The 20,867-nt window shown below is 34.3% G+C and overlaps 2 protein-coding genes across 2 annotated transcripts; one reads left to right on the top strand and one right to left on the bottom strand.

The window, feature by feature from the left end:
• The first annotated feature begins 1,056 nt into the window (after window positions 1-1,056).
• Window positions 1,057-5,012, top strand: LOC103962065 (probable fatty acyl-CoA reductase 5). The gene is made up of 10 exons (XM_009374728.3): window positions 1,057-1,135; window positions 1,215-1,318; window positions 1,428-1,630; window positions 1,904-2,004; window positions 2,180-2,369; window positions 2,538-2,699; window positions 2,908-2,989; window positions 4,202-4,468; window positions 4,632-4,759; window positions 4,856-5,012. Exons 1-10 carry the CDS (start codon window positions 1,057-1,059, stop codon window positions 5,010-5,012), a joined length of 1,473 nt encoding a protein of 490 aa, XP_009373003.2.
• Window positions 5,013-8,258: 3,246 nt separating this feature from the next.
• On the bottom strand, window positions 8,259-14,058 carry LOC103962069 (DNA replication licensing factor MCM4). The gene is made up of 18 exons (XM_009374730.3): window positions 13,898-14,058; window positions 13,118-13,774; window positions 12,860-12,988; window positions 12,690-12,771; window positions 12,050-12,182; window positions 11,897-11,968; window positions 11,687-11,809; window positions 11,483-11,596; window positions 11,122-11,334; window positions 10,938-11,036; window positions 10,435-10,595; window positions 10,051-10,147; window positions 9,773-9,934; window positions 9,341-9,421; window positions 9,176-9,254; window positions 8,943-9,079; window positions 8,805-8,858; window positions 8,259-8,716 (listed from the first exon to the last, which is right to left on the bottom strand). Exons 1-18 carry the CDS (start codon window positions 13,932-13,934, stop codon window positions 8,639-8,641), a joined length of 2,508 nt encoding a protein of 835 aa, XP_009373005.2. The 5' UTR covers window positions 13,935-14,058; the 3' UTR covers window positions 8,259-8,638.
• Between the last annotated feature and the right edge of the window lie 6,809 nt (window positions 14,059-20,867).

Here is a 20,867-nt window from a genome sequence, read left to right as displayed (position 1 = left end):
TTTTCATAAATTTAAACCAGTATTAAGTGACGAAAGCAGTGTCACATATACTAAAAATATGTGGCGCTTTTAAAATTCGTCACTTATACTTTCCGTGATGTGTCATAGGTGACGCTCGCAGTGACGCTGTAAAAGCGTCACATATTATCAAATGTGACGCATTTTTATTTTCTGTGACGAATATCTGTCGTCACATAAGCCCTGTTTTCTTGTAGTAAGAATCAAACCCAAATCATCTCTATTACAATGAACAAGAATATTACTAAATCGCAATACTATGTGGCAGAGAATAAACAAATATTTATATTGTAAAAGACATTTATTACCAATGAATAGATAAATAGGTTTCCCACATAAGTATTTTCCATTTATTTATTGGTATATTTTCTAGTTTTGGTTTGTGCTTTTACTTTTGTACACACAAATAGTACAGCACTAATCTTCTATGTCACCTAGTTTTTTTTTTTATAGCATTGTGAGATTGGAAAAAAAGAGTTTGGGTTTTATGTTTGTTTAATTAAAGGGTTTTCAGCATTTTCTTATTAGACAGTACCTCCCCTAATAGCTCAGGAAAGGGTTTCATCTTTGAAAACATTAAAACCTCAAATGATACTTAATTTGCTCGACATTTTTAATTTAAAATAGAAAAACATCTGAATTTTTTATTCATTTATGCCAGCACATTTTATATTAAATTTATTTAAATTATGTGGTTGGTGAGTCGAATTTGAGTGGTACCAACTTGATTAAGAGTTATTTTTTTATTGATACAATGATATTGGGGGAAGAGGGGAAGGGGAGGGACAAACAGTGACCAACAATAATTTAGTGTCAAATTTATCATTCACAAAAGTCGAACATAAAATCTTATATTTACAAATCGAAAGAAATATTAATACATTACCCCTTGAAACCATTCTAACTTTTAGTATAAATACTATCCAACCACGACTTAGTTCCCTCCACCACTCTCAATCCAAGAAAGCATCTGAACTTTACTCAGACCAATATATATATATATCTCACACGCACACTCTATAATTCTGAGTTTTACAAATGGAGTCGAAGACCATTCAAGGATATCTTAAGAAAAAGACCATTTTGGTTACTGGAGCAACAGGCTTCCTTGCGATGGGTATACTGTCCCCTCTCTCTCTCTCTCTCTCTCTCTCTCTCTCTCTCTCTCTGTAACTTTATTTGAAATCGGCATGCAGTATTTTTGGAGAAAATACTAAGGGTTCAACCAGATGTGAAAAAGGTGTATCTTCTTCTAAGAGCTCCGGATATCAACTCAGCCACGGATCGCATGCATAATGAGGTTTACCTAAATATACAATTTACAACTACCATATAGATTCTATAACTCATATAATAGATTTCTTTTCAATTCTGACGTACACTTTATTTTAATGTGTTGATATATTAAGATCATAGGAAAGGAGTTGTTCAAGGTTCTCAGGGATAAAATGGGTGCATATTTTGATTCCTTTATATCGGAAAAAGTTGTGGCTTTCCCAGGAGATGTAAGTTCTGAAAACCTTGGAGTGAAAGATTCCAAATTTAGGGAAGAAATGTTCAATGAAATACAAATCATTCTCAGCTCTGCAGCAACGACCAAATTTGATGAAAGGTAGAGCATTCACCATCCAATTGAGGTCATGTGTTCCCATCCCAATATGCAATTTCTACATGGTCATGTGATTGCTAAGTCAAGAAAATAAATAGAACGTTGGACTTTTGTCTTTGAATTGCAACTTTTAATGAACTACAGGGTAAACTCGTAGCAAGTTAACTACATGCCAAATGGAAATTTGGCTATATATATTATATAGACACACACACAAAAAAAAAATTATATATATATATATATATGCACAGTACATTGTGTGATATTTGTGTGCAGGTATGATATTGCGCTGGACGTGAATACATTTGGAGTTCTTCATGTGTTGAGTTTTGCGAAGAAATGTTCAAAACTGGAGATGCTTCTCCATGTATCAACCGGTCAGGACTCAGTTTTCTGTTGTTTGTTTGTTCTTTTGTATAGCCTTTCCTTTATTTGTTTATCCCATATTGTTTTTTATTTTGAACATAATAATTTTTTTTAAGTCTTACTCCTTTAATGGATATATATAGTTTTTGCTTAAGTAATAGTGATTAAATGGGGAACTTTTTCCAGCTTATGTGTGTGGTGAAAGGGCAGGACTCATAGCAGAGGACTTGTCGTCTTCATTAATGGATGATATAATAAACAATAATTTCGAATTACGTGAAAAGAAGGTGTTGGAGGAGAAATTGAATGAAGTAAAAGCACAAGGTGCTTCTGAAGAAATTATTACACGCACCATGAAGGATTTGGGCATTGAAAGGTTTTTAGGGCATCATTATCTAATCTAATTGTGCCCTGTATTACTCTTCACATATGAATTTTATATTGTGGCTTACTAAATCAAAAGGAAAAAAAGTATAACTGTTAGTAGAATTGTTTGAAACTCTTACCCTATTATTTGTTTTTCTTTGATACAATTAATAATTAGGGCTAAACTTTATGGATGGCCAAACACCTATGTATTTACAAAGGCGATAGGAGAAATATTTTTACATCACTCAAAAGACAATCTACCCTTGGTTGTTGTCCGCCCACCCGCTGTTACTAGTACTTATAAGGAGCCATTTCCAGGTTGGATTCAAGGTTTGAGGTAATAAGCTGGCATGTACCTTAAATCTTTATTTCTTCTATGTGTGTGTGTGTGTGTCTATATATTTATCTCTTACAATTAGTATGGTCCTCTTTAGAACTAAATGTGAGTGCAAAAAAGTGTATGATGATTTTCATTTAGTATATATGGTCCTCTTTGACAAGGTGACAGCAAAACTCATATATCTGTTATTTTCGTGTGACTACAGAACGATTGATAGCATAATTGCTAGTTATGGTAAAGGAAAGTTGAAGTGCTTACTTGCTGATCCTATGTCAGTATTTGATATGGTGAGTTCAAAGTCAATCAATCCCCAAAGCCCTCCCCGACGCAAACATGCATTATACATATTACGTAGATCTGCATGCATACATGTACGTAAAATGTGTCTAAGGGTTAAGCTTATTAGCAGGGTGCCATGCACATAAATTATGTTGGGGCACTATATTAAAAGAAAATTACGAGTGTCGATATATACATCTGTCATATATATTGGTTTGTCATCTACATTTTTAGTTATAAAATAAATGAGAAAATATGACAGGTGCATGGTTAGAAAACATGAAAGACTTTTAGGAAAAACAAATATGCCATAAGAGAAATGGGTATTTATCCCAACTCTGACTGACAACATTTTCGAAGATCGACTTCGAGCTGTAGCCTTTTGTAAAAGCCTGATGACACTCGTAGTCCTTGCGCAGCGGCATGGATCGCTCTCCTAGGGTTTCGGCTCGCGAAAATCCCTGTTGGGGTTTTTTCTTTTTCTTTTTAATTTCTAATTTTTGTTTAGGGTTTTTTTTTTTTTTTTTTTTGTTTTTTTTTTTGGAGGTCGTTTAGGTTGTTAAAGCAATACAAAGTTCCATGTGGCATACTTTCATTAGTGGTGATGACATGTTAAATGAATTGTTTACCCTAAGTACATATTATAGCATTCCAAACTTCTTGTTATTATAAGGGTCATAATTTTACCAACAGGATACTCTCCTAATCTTTTTGGTTAGAATGATGGGGATCAGTAAATCGTGTCCGTTCATCATACATCGTGCGGTCATTTTTTGTCAGGTGTTGTTTGTATTTAATTTTAAATAAAAATATTTAAAATGATTTCTAACTACACGATGTACGATGAATGTATATGATTCACAGATCTCCAGAATCCTCACAAAGAGGATCCGACGAGGATCTAGATTCGTAATTTTAGTGCTTTGAGATCAACTTTTGATTACAATTATCAAAAGTTAAAATTTTAGATAAAATTCTATACATGCCCAAAATTTTGGTTAATTTTCCAAGGATGAAGGAGGGGAAAGGTTTGGTAAGGTTAGTGGGTTCATTTCTTCTTTATTTGTTTTTTTTTTTTTTTACTAACTAGTTTGCTTCTTTAATTTCTACTTTTTCTTCTTATTCTTCTTTTCGGGTTTATAATAGAAGGATATCCAAAAACAATTACAGTTTGTTCGTAGCATTATGTATAACTGAAGATCGAATTCTAAATTACGCAGATTCCTGTTGACATGGTGGTAAATTCAATAATTTCAGCGATAGTGGTGAATGCAAATCAATCTTCTATTCACATTTACCATGTGGGATCTTCATTTCGCAACCCTATAAAATTTTGTGATATTCAAGATATTACGTATCGATACTTCACCAAATTTCCCTGGGTGGCGAAGGACGGAAAGCCTATTAAGGTTGCGAAGTTTAGAATGCTTAGGACTATGGCTTCTTTCCGCATGTACATGCAAATTCGCTTCAAGATACCTCTGCAGGTTTGTTCAGCCTATTCCTTGCTAGTAATAAAACTAAAAACATGGACTATAAATTACTTAATGTTCCTTTAATAGTATGTTTCCTTATTCTTGATATCGCACGTGCTTGTTTCTTCTCTTTTTATTGTTTTCCTCTCATATATTCTTCTTTGCATCTTTGAAGGGATTAAAGTTCGTAAATAAGGCATCATGCCGATATTTCAAGGATATATATGCTAATTACAGTCGAAAACTCAAATTGGTAACGCGCATGGTAGAGCTGTACAAACCCTATGTGTTATTCAAGGGCATGTACGTCTGCTTTATTTGGTGATTAGACGAAGTTTTATGGTTAATTGTAATTATGCATAAATCTTATGATAACGATTAACATGTTTTCCCTGGTAGATTTGATGACACCAATTCGGAGGAGCTGCGAAGGGTGACAAATGAGAGTTACATAGACGCAAAAGAATTTAATTTTGATCCCAGGTGCATTGATTGGGAAGACTACATTATGAATGCTCACACTCCTGGCCTCGAAAAGCATGTTATCGTCAAATGATAACCTGAAGAATCGATGCATTGCCATTGCAATAAAAGTGTACCTTTAGGAATGTGTCAAGTTTAGATCTTAGCTACATTGGTAGTGATCAAATAATTCCACACTAGTGTTGAAGAAACTATATCAACGTTTTAAGTCATTAGGCTGCGAATAATTTATGGATGGTGATGAAATAATTCAACTGTAGTGTTAAATGAATTATTTTTCAAGAGTGATTGCATTAAATTTACATTTGCATTGGTGTTTGAATTAAATTTCCGCACCACCGCAGATGAAGTGCTAGAACGGTCACCTACACTAGAGAACAAACAATCGTGAAATTCCTAAAGTATCAGTGTGGTACCGGCCAAAAGTTCTCTATAGCCAAGTTAGTATTGTTAGAATTTGATGGTGTATATGTATGTTTGTAATTTGTATATTTGAACAAGAACAAAATTGTACCAGAGTTGAATGATAAAGAGGAAGAATATAGACTGCAATTCAAAAGAATGTTACTCTGCAAATCTTATTCATTCAGTGTGTAAGAGAGAAAGACTAAAACCCTTATGACCTCAGCTATCGTTAGGTTACATAGTTGAGGGAGGATTCTCTTTTACATCACGAAATCCTAACCATCCATCCTACAACTTATAAGCTTAAGATACATAGCTCTTCTTAGACCTATAAGTCATAACAAACAAATTAAATTAAAAATATCCACCTGGCAATATGAGCACAAAGCCGATTTTAACATTATAATTGATTTAGTAATACAAAAAATTAGATCACCAATTTATAATTCAAACAAAAAATTAGGTCACCAATATATAGATCAACACTCCCCTTTAAATTAGGGTTATTATACAAAATGGTCCCTGAGATTTGCATGATCAATAGAAATGGTCCCTGAGATTGAAAATCAATAGAAATGGTTCCTGAGATTTTCCACCATCCATGATTTTGGTCATTCCGTTAAAAACGATTTTGGGCAATTTTCAAAGCTTTGTAACTCAATCGTTTCTTAACCAAATTCGACCCATAATATATCAAAATGAAGATAAGAAAGTGTAGAACAAGATTATACCTATTTGGAAGTCCAATGATTGCCGAAGATGGCCGGAAAATAGCCTGAAAGGTGACTGGTCCGCGGGAAAACTGGAAAACTCGCCGGAAACTGGGTAAACTTTAAACGTTCATAACTTCTTCAATACTCAACGAAATCGAGTGATTCAAAAATGAAAATAATACTTCTTGACGAGATGAATACAATGGTATCTTTTTTGAAGGCTAACTCGCCATAGTTTGGTAGGACAACGGCTCGAAAGTGGCTAACCATTTTCGAGTTAGCCACTTTCAAGTAGTTTTCTGATCAAACCATGGCGAGTTAGCAGTAAAGAAAGATACCATTCTCTTCGTCTCGTTGAGAAGTATAATTTTTTTTTGAATAACTCAATTTTGTTGAGTATTGAAGAAGTTATGAACGTTTAAAGTTTACCCAGTTTCCGGCGAGTTTTCCAGTTTTCCCGCTGACCAGTCACCTTTCAGGCTATTTTCCGGCTATCTTCGGCAATCATTGGGCTTCCAAATAGTTATAATCTTGTTCTACACTTTCTTATCTTCATTTTGATATATTATGGGTCGAATTTGATTAAGAATCGATTGAGTTATGAAGCTTTGAAAATTGCCGAAAGAGTTTTTAACGGAAGGACCAAAATCATGGATGGTGGACAATCTCAGGGACCATTTCTATTGATTTTCAATCTCAGAGATCATTTCTATTGATCATGCAAATCTCAAGAACCATTTTGTATAATAACCCTTTAAAATATTAACTGATTTCACCAAGCTCTCTGAGATTGTTGAATTAATCATTTGCCACTGCTTTTGTGAGTATGTATGTTATCTAACCACACCCTTTTGAATTGCTTCTTTGATGAGATGGTAGTTTCTGTTGATATGCTTTTGTTTTTCTAGTGAAATATAGGATTTTATTGGCGATGGCAATTGTGGAAGTGTGGCCATATTTCAGTGGAGTTGCGTCAATTTGAAGCTCACTAAAATTTTTCCAAAACAAACCTAAGCCAAGTGGCTTGAGCAGTTGCCTCTGATGCACTAATGTACTCTACTTTAGCTTTTGACAGAGCTACACAATGTTGCATCATAGAAGCCCTTGAGAACATTCCATTTCCAAATGAGAAAGCATACCCCGAGGCACTCCTCATGTTATCTTCTAAACAACTCCAGTCACTTTCACAATATCCAATCAACATTGCTCCTTACGGACTTACAATATACAAACATCGTTGTTGTTGGAGTGATTGATGACCGCCATAAAGGTCGTGTCACTTCCTTACGGACAAAGTAAGTGTTATAATACTCGAGTAGCAAGAGCGTAGATGAAGAAGCTGCCTTTGATGTGCACGTCTAGTAAGATGAGTTTCAGTGAAGTGCTTTTTATCTTGCGATAATCGTCATACACTTCATTGCAATCTACTGTTACAATCCTCAATAACTCCCAGGATTGCAATCTTGTTTTGACTCCATGACCTGGTTTCAAGAAGTTTTTGCAACATTCCAGTAAGGCTTTAACACAAGGGTTAGTGAGATTAGCATAATTCCTAACTTCGATATCTGACAGTAAAAATCAAGAAAAATAATCTTTAAATTTGCTGCTATAAATCATTTTGATCATTCTGAAAAAATAAAATAAAAAAAAAGCAATCTATCAATATTTTCGTTAAGTGGATGGATTGATATACCTAAAAAAGGTAGTCACGTAATCGTTCACATGACAATTTACCAAGAATATTGACATATTTTTACAAAATGACCAAAATAATTTACAGATGAATAACTCAATAACCACTTCTATCGATTTTCATCATCAAGAACCAAAGCGAAAGTTATACCAATTTCAAGAATTCTTTTGGATATAAAAAAAAATAATATATAGTCTTCTAGTAATTACAAAAACAAAAGTACAAACATATTCCTTTCTTTTTTTTTTATCGAAAATGATTTCCCTCTTTTGAGTCAAAGAAATAGCCCCATTTGTAGCATAAAAATACAAGAACAAATTGTGGCTGCACACTCTGCCCTACACTTAACAAATTTCAACGAGGGATAAGACTATGGAAAGGAATTAAAGTGAAAGTAATTAACCCATGACAGTCATCAGCATGCAACAAAACTGAAATTTCAGTTCAAGGATCAATGAAGCAAAAATGCAATTTACCAAGAACGCGATCGATGATAAGCAGCTTAGAGTGACCCCAAATTTTAGATGAATTTCAATTTGCCACACGAAACATAAATTGTTGCAACTGTCGCACCTCATGAACACAAGGCTTTAACCAACTACGTGAAGACAACTACCACGTGACCAAAAGCTAGTTGGCGATAAGACAAATTATGTATCGTCAACTGCTTGTTATGAACTAGTTATATTGATAGGTAGGTAGTTCAACTAAACTACTTGACCAACAAACAAAAAAGACTACCAAATAATTTACACGCACAACAATCACCTGCAAAAACAACTCTGGAATATGGTGTGATATATCTTCAGTTGTTTTGAGGTCTCAATTAATTGTGGCAACTAAAAAGAACCAATGTCAAGTGTCACTCATTTCTTCTGTCCTCTCTCATCATATTCTTTTGACACTGTCGCCGTGAACAAAAGCCACAAATCCCTCACTTGCTAGTGTCGTAATTGCAGTCCTCAGCTGAAATGCCAACAAAAGCATAGCCATCAGCATGCCAATTCTGTGTTTGTATTGAGAGAGAGAGAGAGAGAGAGAGAAATTTACTAACATCATTGAGGTGGAGTTCACCGCCAGAGCTCTGCTGCTTCAGCTCCTCCAGCAGCTGCAGGATATATTAAACACATCAAGATGATGTTTATAAGATAGTTATATGACTCTGGTTTGTACATCTTGTAAATAAGCACACCTCTAACAAGCGCATTGAGGGTCCCCCAAGTTGCATCTTCTCCATAATTATGTTGCGCGCTGATGATACGAGACTTTCTCGTCTCATTCTTTCACTTGCCGAAATTCCAGTGGTGATAAGATCCATGTCGATCGTTCCTTAAGAACAAAGCACAAGCAAAACATGATGTTAAGCTGTGTTTGTCTTCAGGGAAAGTATAATTAAGAAAAAGTGGACACAAATGCTGTAAATACCTGTGGAGTGATCAGTTGCCGATTGCTGCATTGCAACTTCCAGAAGCCGAAATGCCTCAATAACATCATGCTTCTCAACCTGCACGCATCAGGCCATAATTTTATTGATTTTACTCCAGATAAATATATTGTGAACTGTTAAGATACAATGCAATCTTTGCTAACCGATTCTGAGAAACGGATGCGAGCTAGAGCTTCACTAAGTCGTATCAAACTCTCAATCTGCCTGGGTGTTGCTGTTATCACCTGTCAAAATAATCAATTAATTGAACATGATATAGTCATGCCAGCTTTTCACTTTTTATTTAACCAGAAAAAACACTGATTGATGCAAGAATTGACAAATTTATTTGGAGATCTAGGTCAAATGCACCAATCAATGTATTCTGCAAATAAAGACAAAAACATTTTGCATCAAAGAAAGAGATGAAATAAAGAAATTGCAAAATGAATCTTCACTTGATAGGGAAAAATGATACATCGTATGAAAATATTGTCACAAGTGTATAACTATATATTATGTGAACATTCTTCTATAATTTCTGGACCTAGAATATATATGAAGAGTACCTTGTATTAAGATTGATGTAAATTTACCTTTTTGCTACTGCCTGGAAAATTTCCTCTCCTCCTCAACTCAACATAACCTCTTGTCAACTCTTCAGCAGCCTCATCAGATAATTGTGGGTGAATATGCTTTCGGGCATAGCCTACATATGCAGTCAACGTAGCAATGTCTAAGACATCCTGCTGTACGCTCTGCAATTGGAGACATGGAAATTTAAAGACAGACAAGATATGTGCTAAAACTAATCCTATAAATATTTACCAAAAAAATATAGTACTTAGATGAGAGAAATCATAATTCACCAGACCTCAGGATTCTCAAAGTGTAATGCAACAATATGCTTTGCGAGGCGTCTGTCTGTATGCTCATCAGCCTTGTCAAGGAGTAAGTAGATCAGATCGAACCTGCGAAAAAACTAATGATCAGAGAGCAACTCAAAACCATTACAATAGAGACCTTGAATAAACTATGCAAAAAAACAACTTTGACATTCTTTTTTTTTTAAGTCTTCTTTACACCAAAAGTTAGCAACAATTTCCACAATAGATAACTTTCACAAGTATGCAAAAAAAACCAGTTTGACATACTTTACAACAACAAGTCTTTAAATTAGATGAATGTATGCAAAACCATTGTTAAGCCGTAGTTTAGGCCTTTTTACCGTGCTAGAAGCATGTCATGTGTATCTTACCTGGATAATAAGGTAGGAGGAAGGTGTATGTTGTCAATTACTGATAAGCGAGGGTTATAGCGTGAACCACTTGGATTTGCACAAGCCAAGACCGAAGTCCTAGCATTAAGGGAAGCAATAATTCCTGCCTTAGCTATTGAAACAGTTTGCTGTTCCATCACCTGGGGGAGTATGAGTATATTTAGAAATAAAGCCATCAATGGGAAATTAGTTGCATTGTGCACAAAGGAATACCAGAACACAGCCCTGATAATATACTAAGTAGTATACTTAATGCCACTTAGCATACTGACATACTGTTCTTGCGTCTTTGAAGCATATGATTGGATCTACAAACTGCCATATTAAACTTGAAAGCATCTAATCTGGATCTTCACATATCACTCAACATGATTTCGAAGACAAAGTGTCCAAACTTAAAAAGAAAAGATAAGTTTATAAGCATTTGAAAAAATGCACATTCCTCCCACATATTTGAGAAAAAAAGTGAAAGAATAACCAACCTCATGTAGCATGCTCCTCGCACTATCAGACATTTTGTCAAATTCGTCAATGCAGCAAATGCCTCTATCACTCAAAACTAAGGCTCCACTCTCTAAAACCTGAAGAGTCATAAAATGCCTCCACTCAACTTCATGTGTTTTCATGAAATACCATAAGATAAGTTTTTTATAAACAAAAACATACTGTTTCCCCTGTTTCGGGATCTTTCGCAACATAAGCAGTCAATCCAACAGCAGAACTCCCTCTTCCACTAGTGTATATTCCGCGAGGCGCTAACTTGTGTATGTACTGGAGCAGCTGGGACTTGCTGGTTCCAGGATCACCAACAAGAAGAATATTAATATCACCACGAAAGCGAGCACCAGATGGAAGCTTCAAAGCATTCCCACCAAAAAGCTGCATTTAGGCCATTTAAAAATAAGAACCAATTTTGAAAATAATGAAAGAGAAACTATTTTTTTAAATACAGCTGACGCAACTCCGTACCGACACCTCACTACTACTTAATTAATTAACGGCTAAGCGATTTAAGCATTTAAAGCACCTGGCAAAGAAGGCCTTTTTTTACATCATCTAACTCCCAGATGTTTGGTGCTAAAGACCTTGTTAATCGATCATATATATCTGGCTGTTTTGCCAGCTCTTTCAATTGTTCCACCTGAAATTTCAGTAAGGATATCATTGATACGGACAATAAAAGCAAAGTCTGATGTGACTGCAAGTGAAGAATATAGTATACATTGGTTACCTTTTTTTCATCAAAAAGAATCTCTTCTGAGTTTCCAACCAAGGTATTGTCAACTTCCACTTGATCCTCCGCCAGCATTCTTGACTTATCAGATTTTTTTATATGCAGACAATCAATGTAAGTCTGCAATCAAAAGAAAGGGATATTTATATCCAGAACACCCTACTGAAAAGATCTTGAAATTTAAAAGAGAAAAAGATAGAAACATGCCTTGAACAGTGATTTTACAGTTCTCTGTGTTGGTCCAACTCTAACAGTCATAGCCCTGTATATCCCAGTAACCTATGGGAAAGGAACAAATTCAAGATAAACAAACAAGGTAGGTATCTTACGGTCATATGAAGGGGTACAATATGGACTTACCTCAATTCTGTCTCCTGGTTTTCCAGCATCAACCAGTTTGTCATGCATCAACAAGCTCACCGTATGTGGTGTCCCTCCTTCAGGGATCTCATCAGGAGTCTCCTGAAGCCTCACAATCTGTTTATCTGTAAACCTGATTGAAAAAGCAGGACCCATTAAAGTGATTTCTTTGTAAAAACTCTAACTCCAAACTGTAAAGGTTACTTTCTCACATCAGTTTATTTCACAAGTTTTATTCCACACTATTTTGCCTTTCGGTTGTACTTTTCAGAATATAGTCGTAATGTTTTCTAACTTGATCTGAAGTCTAAACCTATAGGACAAAGGCTTTAGATGTGATTGTTTGTCCATTTCAACCACAATCATGACTAGCACAATCTTTAGAACTTTGCTTCAGTTTAAAAACAATTGTGCCTCTTGAAATTTTTATTCTAGTGTCAATCTTTTATTGCTAGCATTCAAAACCCCATTTTTACACAGGAGTCCATGTTCCACTAAAACTTTAAAATCATATACATCTCAAATGCATCGGTTGTTTAAGAAAAACTGCAAAAAGAAAGGAGACCCCTGGAGATGCAAACGGTGAAATTACATAGAACAAACATATTAAACTTAACAAAAGATATTCGCCCTTGATTACCTGCATCGATTATGAACAAGTGTCATGGAATTCCTGGCTTGACACTCTTCCTTCAAGCATATTGTAGGCTCAGATATTCTCCCTGATAGCACTCAAAAATTCAGCATACAATAGAGAAATCAATCTAAATCAAATCTAAGCAAATAAGGACGTGATCTCAACAAGGTTACCTTTCTCTACGGGAAGAGGGTCGGAGTAGTAGCCACACACGAGGCATCGAAATATTGCTTCCCTTATCTCTGGTATTATTGAACTAGACCGAATAATCATTCCCTTCAACGAAACCATCCTCTCAATGTCTAGTAGTATATATACTCAAGTCAGTCCATATTTCCATGTACACATTACATTGATCAACAACAAACAAAAACCCAAAAGCAAAAGAGAGAAAATTGGATTGCAAATACAAGTAGATGCTGAAAACTAACCAGATGGGTTGAGATTTCTCATCGATGTGGATGTTTTGAGATTATAAATCCGAGTTTGGATGTGCTTTTCAAACAACGGGTTTATGATCGGCAGCATTTCCATCAAAACAATATCAAAAATCGCAAGAACCTCGAGTGGGTACCTGATCATCTTCGCATACAAGTCGGAATCATAATCAAACACATTGCGTGCATCAACATCAAGCGAATCATCTTCCATCTCAATAACTCTCTTGATGGCCTCAATGTACTTCCCTTCTGTAAGGTACTCACTCTCCGTATTCCACTGTGACTCATCCCGAAAATTCTTCAGAAACCTAACGATTGCCACCTTAACGTCGTTCACGCTGATATTCGTGCCCCAGACAAATGTGGGTCGGTCCTCATCCATGCCATACCCGTCGCCGCCTTCAGAAGATGGCGGGACATCACCGTCGGTGGAGGAGGGGGTCGGGGCAGGGCCAGCACTATGGCCGTTGGCGCGGCGCGTGCCCGTTGGGGTTGTTTCGGATGCGGCGAACCGGGACCGCTGGGCCCGCGGGGTGTCAAATTCCGAGGGGGTAATGGATCGACGCCTCCTGCGGTGGGTGGCGTCCGCCGGAGAGGAGAAGGTGTTGCCGATTGGGCTCGATAAGGAGTCATCAGGAGAAGAAGGCCCTGTTGAGATTTGACATCAAAATAAAATTTAAAAAAAAAAGAAAAAGGAAAGGAAAATGAGATTTACAGACCCGTGAAAACAACCGAAGTTCGAGAGAAATAGAGAGAGAGGAAGGGGGTTACCGTTGTTGAAGTCCGCCGGAGAAGAATCGGAAGCCATGGCTAGAGAGAGAGAGAAGGGGAGAGTGTTGGGGTTTGGAGGGTTTGGTTTGGGCAGCGCAGAGTGTCGCTATGCTTGGTGGGTCGGATTTAGGCGCGAAGATGTGATGATTTTCCCGCCAGAAATATAGTTGGCTTGGAAAGGTCTTTTTATTTGGTTTATGGGCTCAACTTCGATGGGTCTGAGGGACACCAATTGGTGGATCAAGGATCGTAGAGTCCAATACACCTAAATGCATAAATTTATGAATTTAGTACTTACCCTTGAAACTCATTTTTCTTAATTTCTCGTTCCTTTGTCCTTCCTTCCTATTTAAACGGTTATAATTAAACCGCATTAGTATCTTATATTGATTTTTTTTTATAGACAGATAAAGATAAAAAAGGAAAGTGTGAAAGGAGAAGAGAGGAGGAAATTAAAAGGGAAGAGAATTATACTCATTCTCCCTTAACCCCGTAGAAGTACATGTCTCACTATATAAACCTTATTTTTGTCGTCTGAATCTTGAATTGAGTGATGAAGTAAAAATGTTCCAAATGGAAGAAGTGGAGTAATTTTGTAAAGTGGGTGAAGGACAAAGCCATTTATTTGGCTTATAATTTGGATGGGAGAGGACAAAAAGGTGGGATCTTGGAAAAGGTTCATCAACGGAGGAATATCTTGTAAGTGGGGATTTTTTTTTTTATTTTTAATAAACGATATTGTCTATACTAACGGGGTTCGGAAGTGGGTTAAGTCTCAAAATGAGCTAGTAATAATATGGTTCAAATTCGCTTTTAACGAGAATTGAACTTATGACCTCTCATTTATAAGTGAAGATGAATATCACTAGATCGTAGTATTCAGTGGTTATAAGTAGGTTATGGATTTTTTAAAAATGGGTTGCCATCAGTTGGTGAAACCATCAACTTTCCCATAGTGGATGGAGAAGGAAGAGTGGGCAAAGGAAGAAGAATGAGGGGTGGCCGATGGGGGAGATGGCAACCATGGCTGCTCTTCCATGGCGGAAGGAAGGGAAGGGACAACAAAGGAATATACTACCTCTCTCATTTGTGTCACATTAGAAGATTTAACCGATTTTTTATGGAGCATAGTGAGAGAAAAAAAAAAAAACGTTTTACGATACAAAATGAGGTGAGTTTGAGTTTAAGAGGCATATTGCCGTAATTAAGCCTTTTTATGCCACTTTTAACCATCTTCTATTGTTTCTAGACATAGTTTTTCCGTCTCAAAGTTTTTTACTCCATTATACTACATTGCCATAAGGTATTCGGCTTTCTACTTTTTTTTTTTTTTTTAATCAGATGCAATGCAAATTTGAATTATGTATGTGTGTGTAATTTGAAGGTTTCTATGTGGATTGAAGATTTAACTTACAAGGCACAACAATATTATTAACAAAAATTGTAAGGTGAAGTGCCAATTTAGTCCTTGAACTATCACCTCAATGAAAATTAGGTCATTGAATTATTTTTTAGGTAAAATAAATTCCTAAATTCATTAAAAATTACTAATTGCATCCCTACTATTATATTCAAAGCTACTTTATCCAATTTTTTGTCACTTGACACACTTTAGATTGTAATATCGTTATTTTCTCGCCTATAAGCCCTTAACATTTCATATAGGTTGCAAATCTAATGTTTAATTTACCCTCCAAAGTTAAGCAAATCTAACGTCTAATTTACCTCCTAAAGTTATGTACACCATTTTTTTATGTAAAATTACCAATCTAACCTCCCATATGTATCACATGCAAGTAACATGACTTAAATTGACGGAAAATTTAATATAGTAGCTTCGAATATAATATTAGGGATGTAATTGGTAGATTTTTATAATTTAAGGACTGATTTTTTTTGAAGAAAATAAATAGTTTAAAGACTTAATTTTCATTTAGGTGATAATTTAGAAACTAAATTGACAGTTCACCTAAAATTGTATGTCCAAAGGAGGTAAATAAAAATGAATACATAACCAAAAGGCCGATTGAGGTCAGTGTGACTGTGTGGGTGCAATCCAAATTCTGAATACTAGAGTTTTGAGCTGTGAAACTATTGGATGTTTTCCAGTTGATTGAGAAGGGGGCTTTAGCTTTATTCAGTTTATGTCCATCTCTCTCTTCTCTTGTTTTATTTTATTTATTTATCTCAAAATTCGTAAATACTCTACTGAAAACACTTACCTTTTAGTTGAGAAATTATCTCAACAATCACATAATTTAGGTAAACTACTCTCACACCGATACGGTATCTGAACTATATATTAATATAATTATGTTTATAAACCAAAACCAATAAAATTATTATTATACCTTTTTATGCATAACTGAAAGAAAATATCAGAAAAGACAAGTAATTTTGCAAAACAAGTTTTTGCTGTTTATTTCTGAACCTCACAACCATGTCTTTCGAATATCCTAATTTAACTCTCTCTATCTCTCCTCTCTCTCTCTCTCTCATCTGCACCCACATCTACTTTTTCCACTTTTTCTAACTTCCAATCCACTAGTATGTTACATAAATGACATAAATTTAATTTAATTTAAAAAAAAAATGATTAAGTCACAGACACAGTGTGTATGCTACATGTAATATTCATAAAACTAAATTTGTCATCGAAGTATACGGTTACTTGGTCTTTTACGCTTTGTTTGTTACAGTATATTGTCTCGAATGGACTAACTTAAGAATTAAGTTGTATTAGCTTGTCATGGACTAAGTAATATAGTAAAAGTAAAAGGTATGGTGCATTGCCAAACTAAACCACAAACTATTGAGACCCAAATTTTTATCATTTTTAGTTTACTTTTGCCTTAATAAATAAATAAAATATAAAATTTAATAAAGAAAAAACTGGGCAATTAGCCACAATAAACATATTTTGTCATTTTGTTGTAGAAATAATTAGTGTTTATTATGTCATCATTATATCATTGTTGTGTTGTCATTATGTCGTCAATTATATGATTAATATATCGTCGTTACAGAAAAATTATCATTTATGTAAACTTCAAAATATCTAAATTACATATTAATAGAACATTGTTTGGCAACTAAAAACCAATGGAATTACTACTATATATCCTTTTATACATAATTGGAAGGAAAAAAAATTAAAAAAGACAAAAATGTGGGCATTAAAGTAATTTCGCAAAACAAGTTTTTGCTTATTTGTTTCCTAAACCTCGCAGCTATGTCATCTTGTCAATACCCTCATCTCTCTCTCTCTCTCTCTCTCATCTTCAACTTTTTTCTTCTTTTTCTAACTTCCAATCCATTAGCCATTTAATATTACAGTTTAGTGGTATTCCCCTTCACTTGTAAGTGAGAAGGTCTTAGGCTCAATTCACATCAAAAGAGAATTTGAACCACATTATTGCTAACCCATTGTGAAACAAAACCGACCTCCTCCCTTTTGTGTAGATAATATCGTTTGTCAATTCACACCAAAAGAGAATTTCAATCACATTATTGCTAACACAGTGGGAAACGAAACTGACCCCTTCCCTTTTGTGTAGATAATATCGTTTGTCAAAAAAAAAAAAAAAAAACCTTCCATTCCACTAATTTTTTATGTAAATTGACATTAATTTAATTTATTTTTAAAAAATTTTAAATCACACACTGTGTATACTATATACTAGTATTCATAAAAATAAGTTCTTCATCAAAGTGTACGGTTACTTGGGCTTTTACGCTTTGTTTGTTACGGCATATCGTCTCGAAGTGGACTAATTTTAGGACTAAGTTTTATTGACCTGTCATATCTAAGTAATATGAAAATAGTAAAGGGTTTGCATTGCCGGATCAAGACACAAACTTTTGAAACCCAAATTTTTTTTATCATTTTTAGTTCACTTTTGCCTTACAAAAATAAACTCTAAAATTAATATAAAAAAAAAAGGCAAGTACCACAATAAACATATTTTAACATTTTGTTCCAAAAATGATCAGTATTTATTATTTCGTTATTATATCATTGTTGTATTATCATTATGTCATCGTTATGTCGTCGATATATAGTATATCGTTGTTACTCAAAATGATCACTTTTGTAAACCTCAAATTATGTTTATTATGACTTTTTCCCAACAAAAATTCCTAACAACCACATTCCCCCATCGAATGTTTACCATGGCGATCGTCTTTCTCGAGTGCTCGTGTTCATGGATTATTCCAGTTTCACAACTTAAAGATTTTGCAAGAGCCCACGGAAGCCATCTAATACCCAAATCTTGAATAGCAAGAGACCCCAACATATGTTTGATTTTACAGTTGATTGTGCTTTAAACATAATATACCCAGTTTTTTTTTTCTTAAGGAAAAAAAAAAAGAAAAAAAGAAAAAAAAGCTGGCCCTTAGTATGTGACATGCATGCTTGTGGCTTTTTTTACTATTCTAAAAATTCAAATCTACTATCCAATTTGCGAGAATGATAACAATACATGCATTTACTTAATACACTCATCATTAACAATCAGATATGCAACCAAAAATAAAAAAATATAATATCTGATCATATATGAACTACTTAACCATGCTAAGCTCTTAAATAAACAAATAAATAAATAAAAGAGAAGTCAGGATAAAGCCACATATAATTGGCACAAGGAGGTGAAATTTGCTTAATCAATAAAATAAAATATGAAAATCTGTTTCGCAATTTACGAACGATGGGCACTTCTTCATGGTATTATATGCATTGCTAGGATAAAGTTCAAACATTGCCTACTACTCTAGAATTTTTAACTCAAAATCTTTCAAAATCTTTTAACTCATCCTATTAAACTGTCAGAAATTAACCCATCCGACATAAATTAGCTAAAGGTAAATCGGGGATGGGAGTTGGAGGTTTTGACTCAAGACCTTATGAAACCTAAATTAAGCTCACAATCTGTTTTGTTGGCTCGATTGTCGCCGGCAGTGCAAAAAACCATGACAGGGTATGCAAATTGATCATCGTATACAGCACTACTTGAATGGTTTGTATTTATATTTTACTTATATATGTCATTTCTAGGTTTTGGTTACAGAAATATTCATATTTTTCGTTGAAATTGCAAAGGTTAACATTCTGTTTTGTAATTAATTAGGTTTTATTCCACAGTCGCTACTAGTAGAGATAAGAATATCTTAATGATCATGTATACAGTGTTTATATAAATATGAGACCTTTAAAAAAGGATATGCTAACTAGTTTGTGGATTTACAACTTTATGCTGATGTTTTCCAACATAAGTTATGAAGACTTTTGTTAGTTTGATTAACAAGGTCAAACATTGTTTTATACTTCTAATTGAAGCACAGATTAAAACAGCCTTTCTGTAATATATAGTTTGTCATTGAAAAATCAGTACATTAATATATATATATACAATTTTTCATTGTGAAAATCTACTATTTAAATGAAGAAAATTAAAAAACGTCTTTTAATATCTGTTCATCTAGCTAGGTTAGTCAGTAGTAATTAAAAACAGATTAATTAGATAGATTAGGAGGAAATTGGGTTAAGAGAGAAGCCGTATCCGGCCTTTATCACTTCTCATGGGACTTGTTTGGTATACATGATTGAATTGGGATGGATAAGATACTAATTCAAGGTATGTTTAAAGAAGAAATGAAACTATGACCAACTTAGAGGTAGAAGAATGATTAGTCAAGAAAAAAACTTATCCATACCAATCATTCGGGAGGATTAGAAGGGAGAAGTTTTCTTCATGTCTCCTCTCAAAATGAAGAATCATTCTCATCTACCTTCAATATGCCTTGAATTTAGAATGTTTTCCATTCGAACTCAATCCTCTATACTAAACAAAATGATAGTTTCTCCTCCATGTGTATGTAAAATTAAAGAATAAGAGCAATATATCATATGCTTTCAGGCGTCTTTTGGGTGGTAATTTAATTCATTTGGTGCTTGCAGTTGCATATGGTTCATGACGCATTTCAATGTATCTTTTGCTTTCAAGATGACAAAGTTTATTAACACCTAAAAAAGAATAAAAGAATAAAAATAAACAATCATAATTTATAAACGAACAATACTTAGCTACTCAAAGAAGAAGGAGGAGTTCCTACTCAAAATTATTCGTTGTCGATTTATAGAACTCTGTTTTTATAATCAGAACCGTTCATATTATAAATCACTCTATAAAGATCCCCTCTGTAAAAAATCAACTAAAACTAAGGTTGTTTAGTCATCGAACTGTATAAAAATAAATGGACGGAATTGGTAAAAGCATTGCGGACCGTTTATGTATTTGCTAGAATAGGTTAACTAAACAACCTTAGTTTTAATTCATTTTTTTACATAAATGATCTTTACAGTGTGATTTATAATATGAACAGTTCTGATCATAAGCATAAAGCTATGTGATTTGAACACAAAGAATTTTGTGTATGAGTTCCTACTCATCTTTGAGTAGGCAAACATTGTTCTTTACAAACCCTTTTAATCGAAAGCTATAAAGATTGCCGTACCTCATGCATGTATTTGTTTTTTTTTTCCCTCCTTCCTCCATCCAAACTTTGCCAACATGTCTTCGAATGGAAGCCTTTTGTCCAACTTTTTCAATTTCATATGACTACAATTGGCAAGTAATCCAGTATGGATTCCTACACTACGATGCAATGATCAAAAATAACTTTTATTGTTTATACTCCTGCAATGTCTCTATCCTTTTCCAGGATATATTCCAGAGCTAGTGGCATTTAGAAGTGTATATATATATCTTTTCCTGTATATAATTAATGTGTGAATGTCTTTTTAGCATAAAAGATTCAAAAAAAAATTAGGCATGGGGATTTGTTTAATCAATTAGTGCTTAAAGTTTCAGTTCACAATAAGATGCTCCAATTATATGAGTCTTTTTTTTGTACTTTTAATAATAAAATATCCAAACCTTATGATTCCCCTAACAGTGAAAAAAAT

The sequence above is a fragment of a genome, unplaced genomic scaffold (genome assembly GCF_019419815.1).
Source record: "Pyrus x bretschneideri cultivar Hongxiangsu unplaced genomic scaffold, Pyrus_bretschneideri_v1 Contig16, whole genome shotgun sequence".
Classification (NCBI taxonomy): Eukaryota; Viridiplantae; Streptophyta; class Magnoliopsida; order Rosales; family Rosaceae; genus Pyrus; species Pyrus x bretschneideri.
This window is presented reverse-complemented; position numbering and strand designations above follow the sequence as displayed.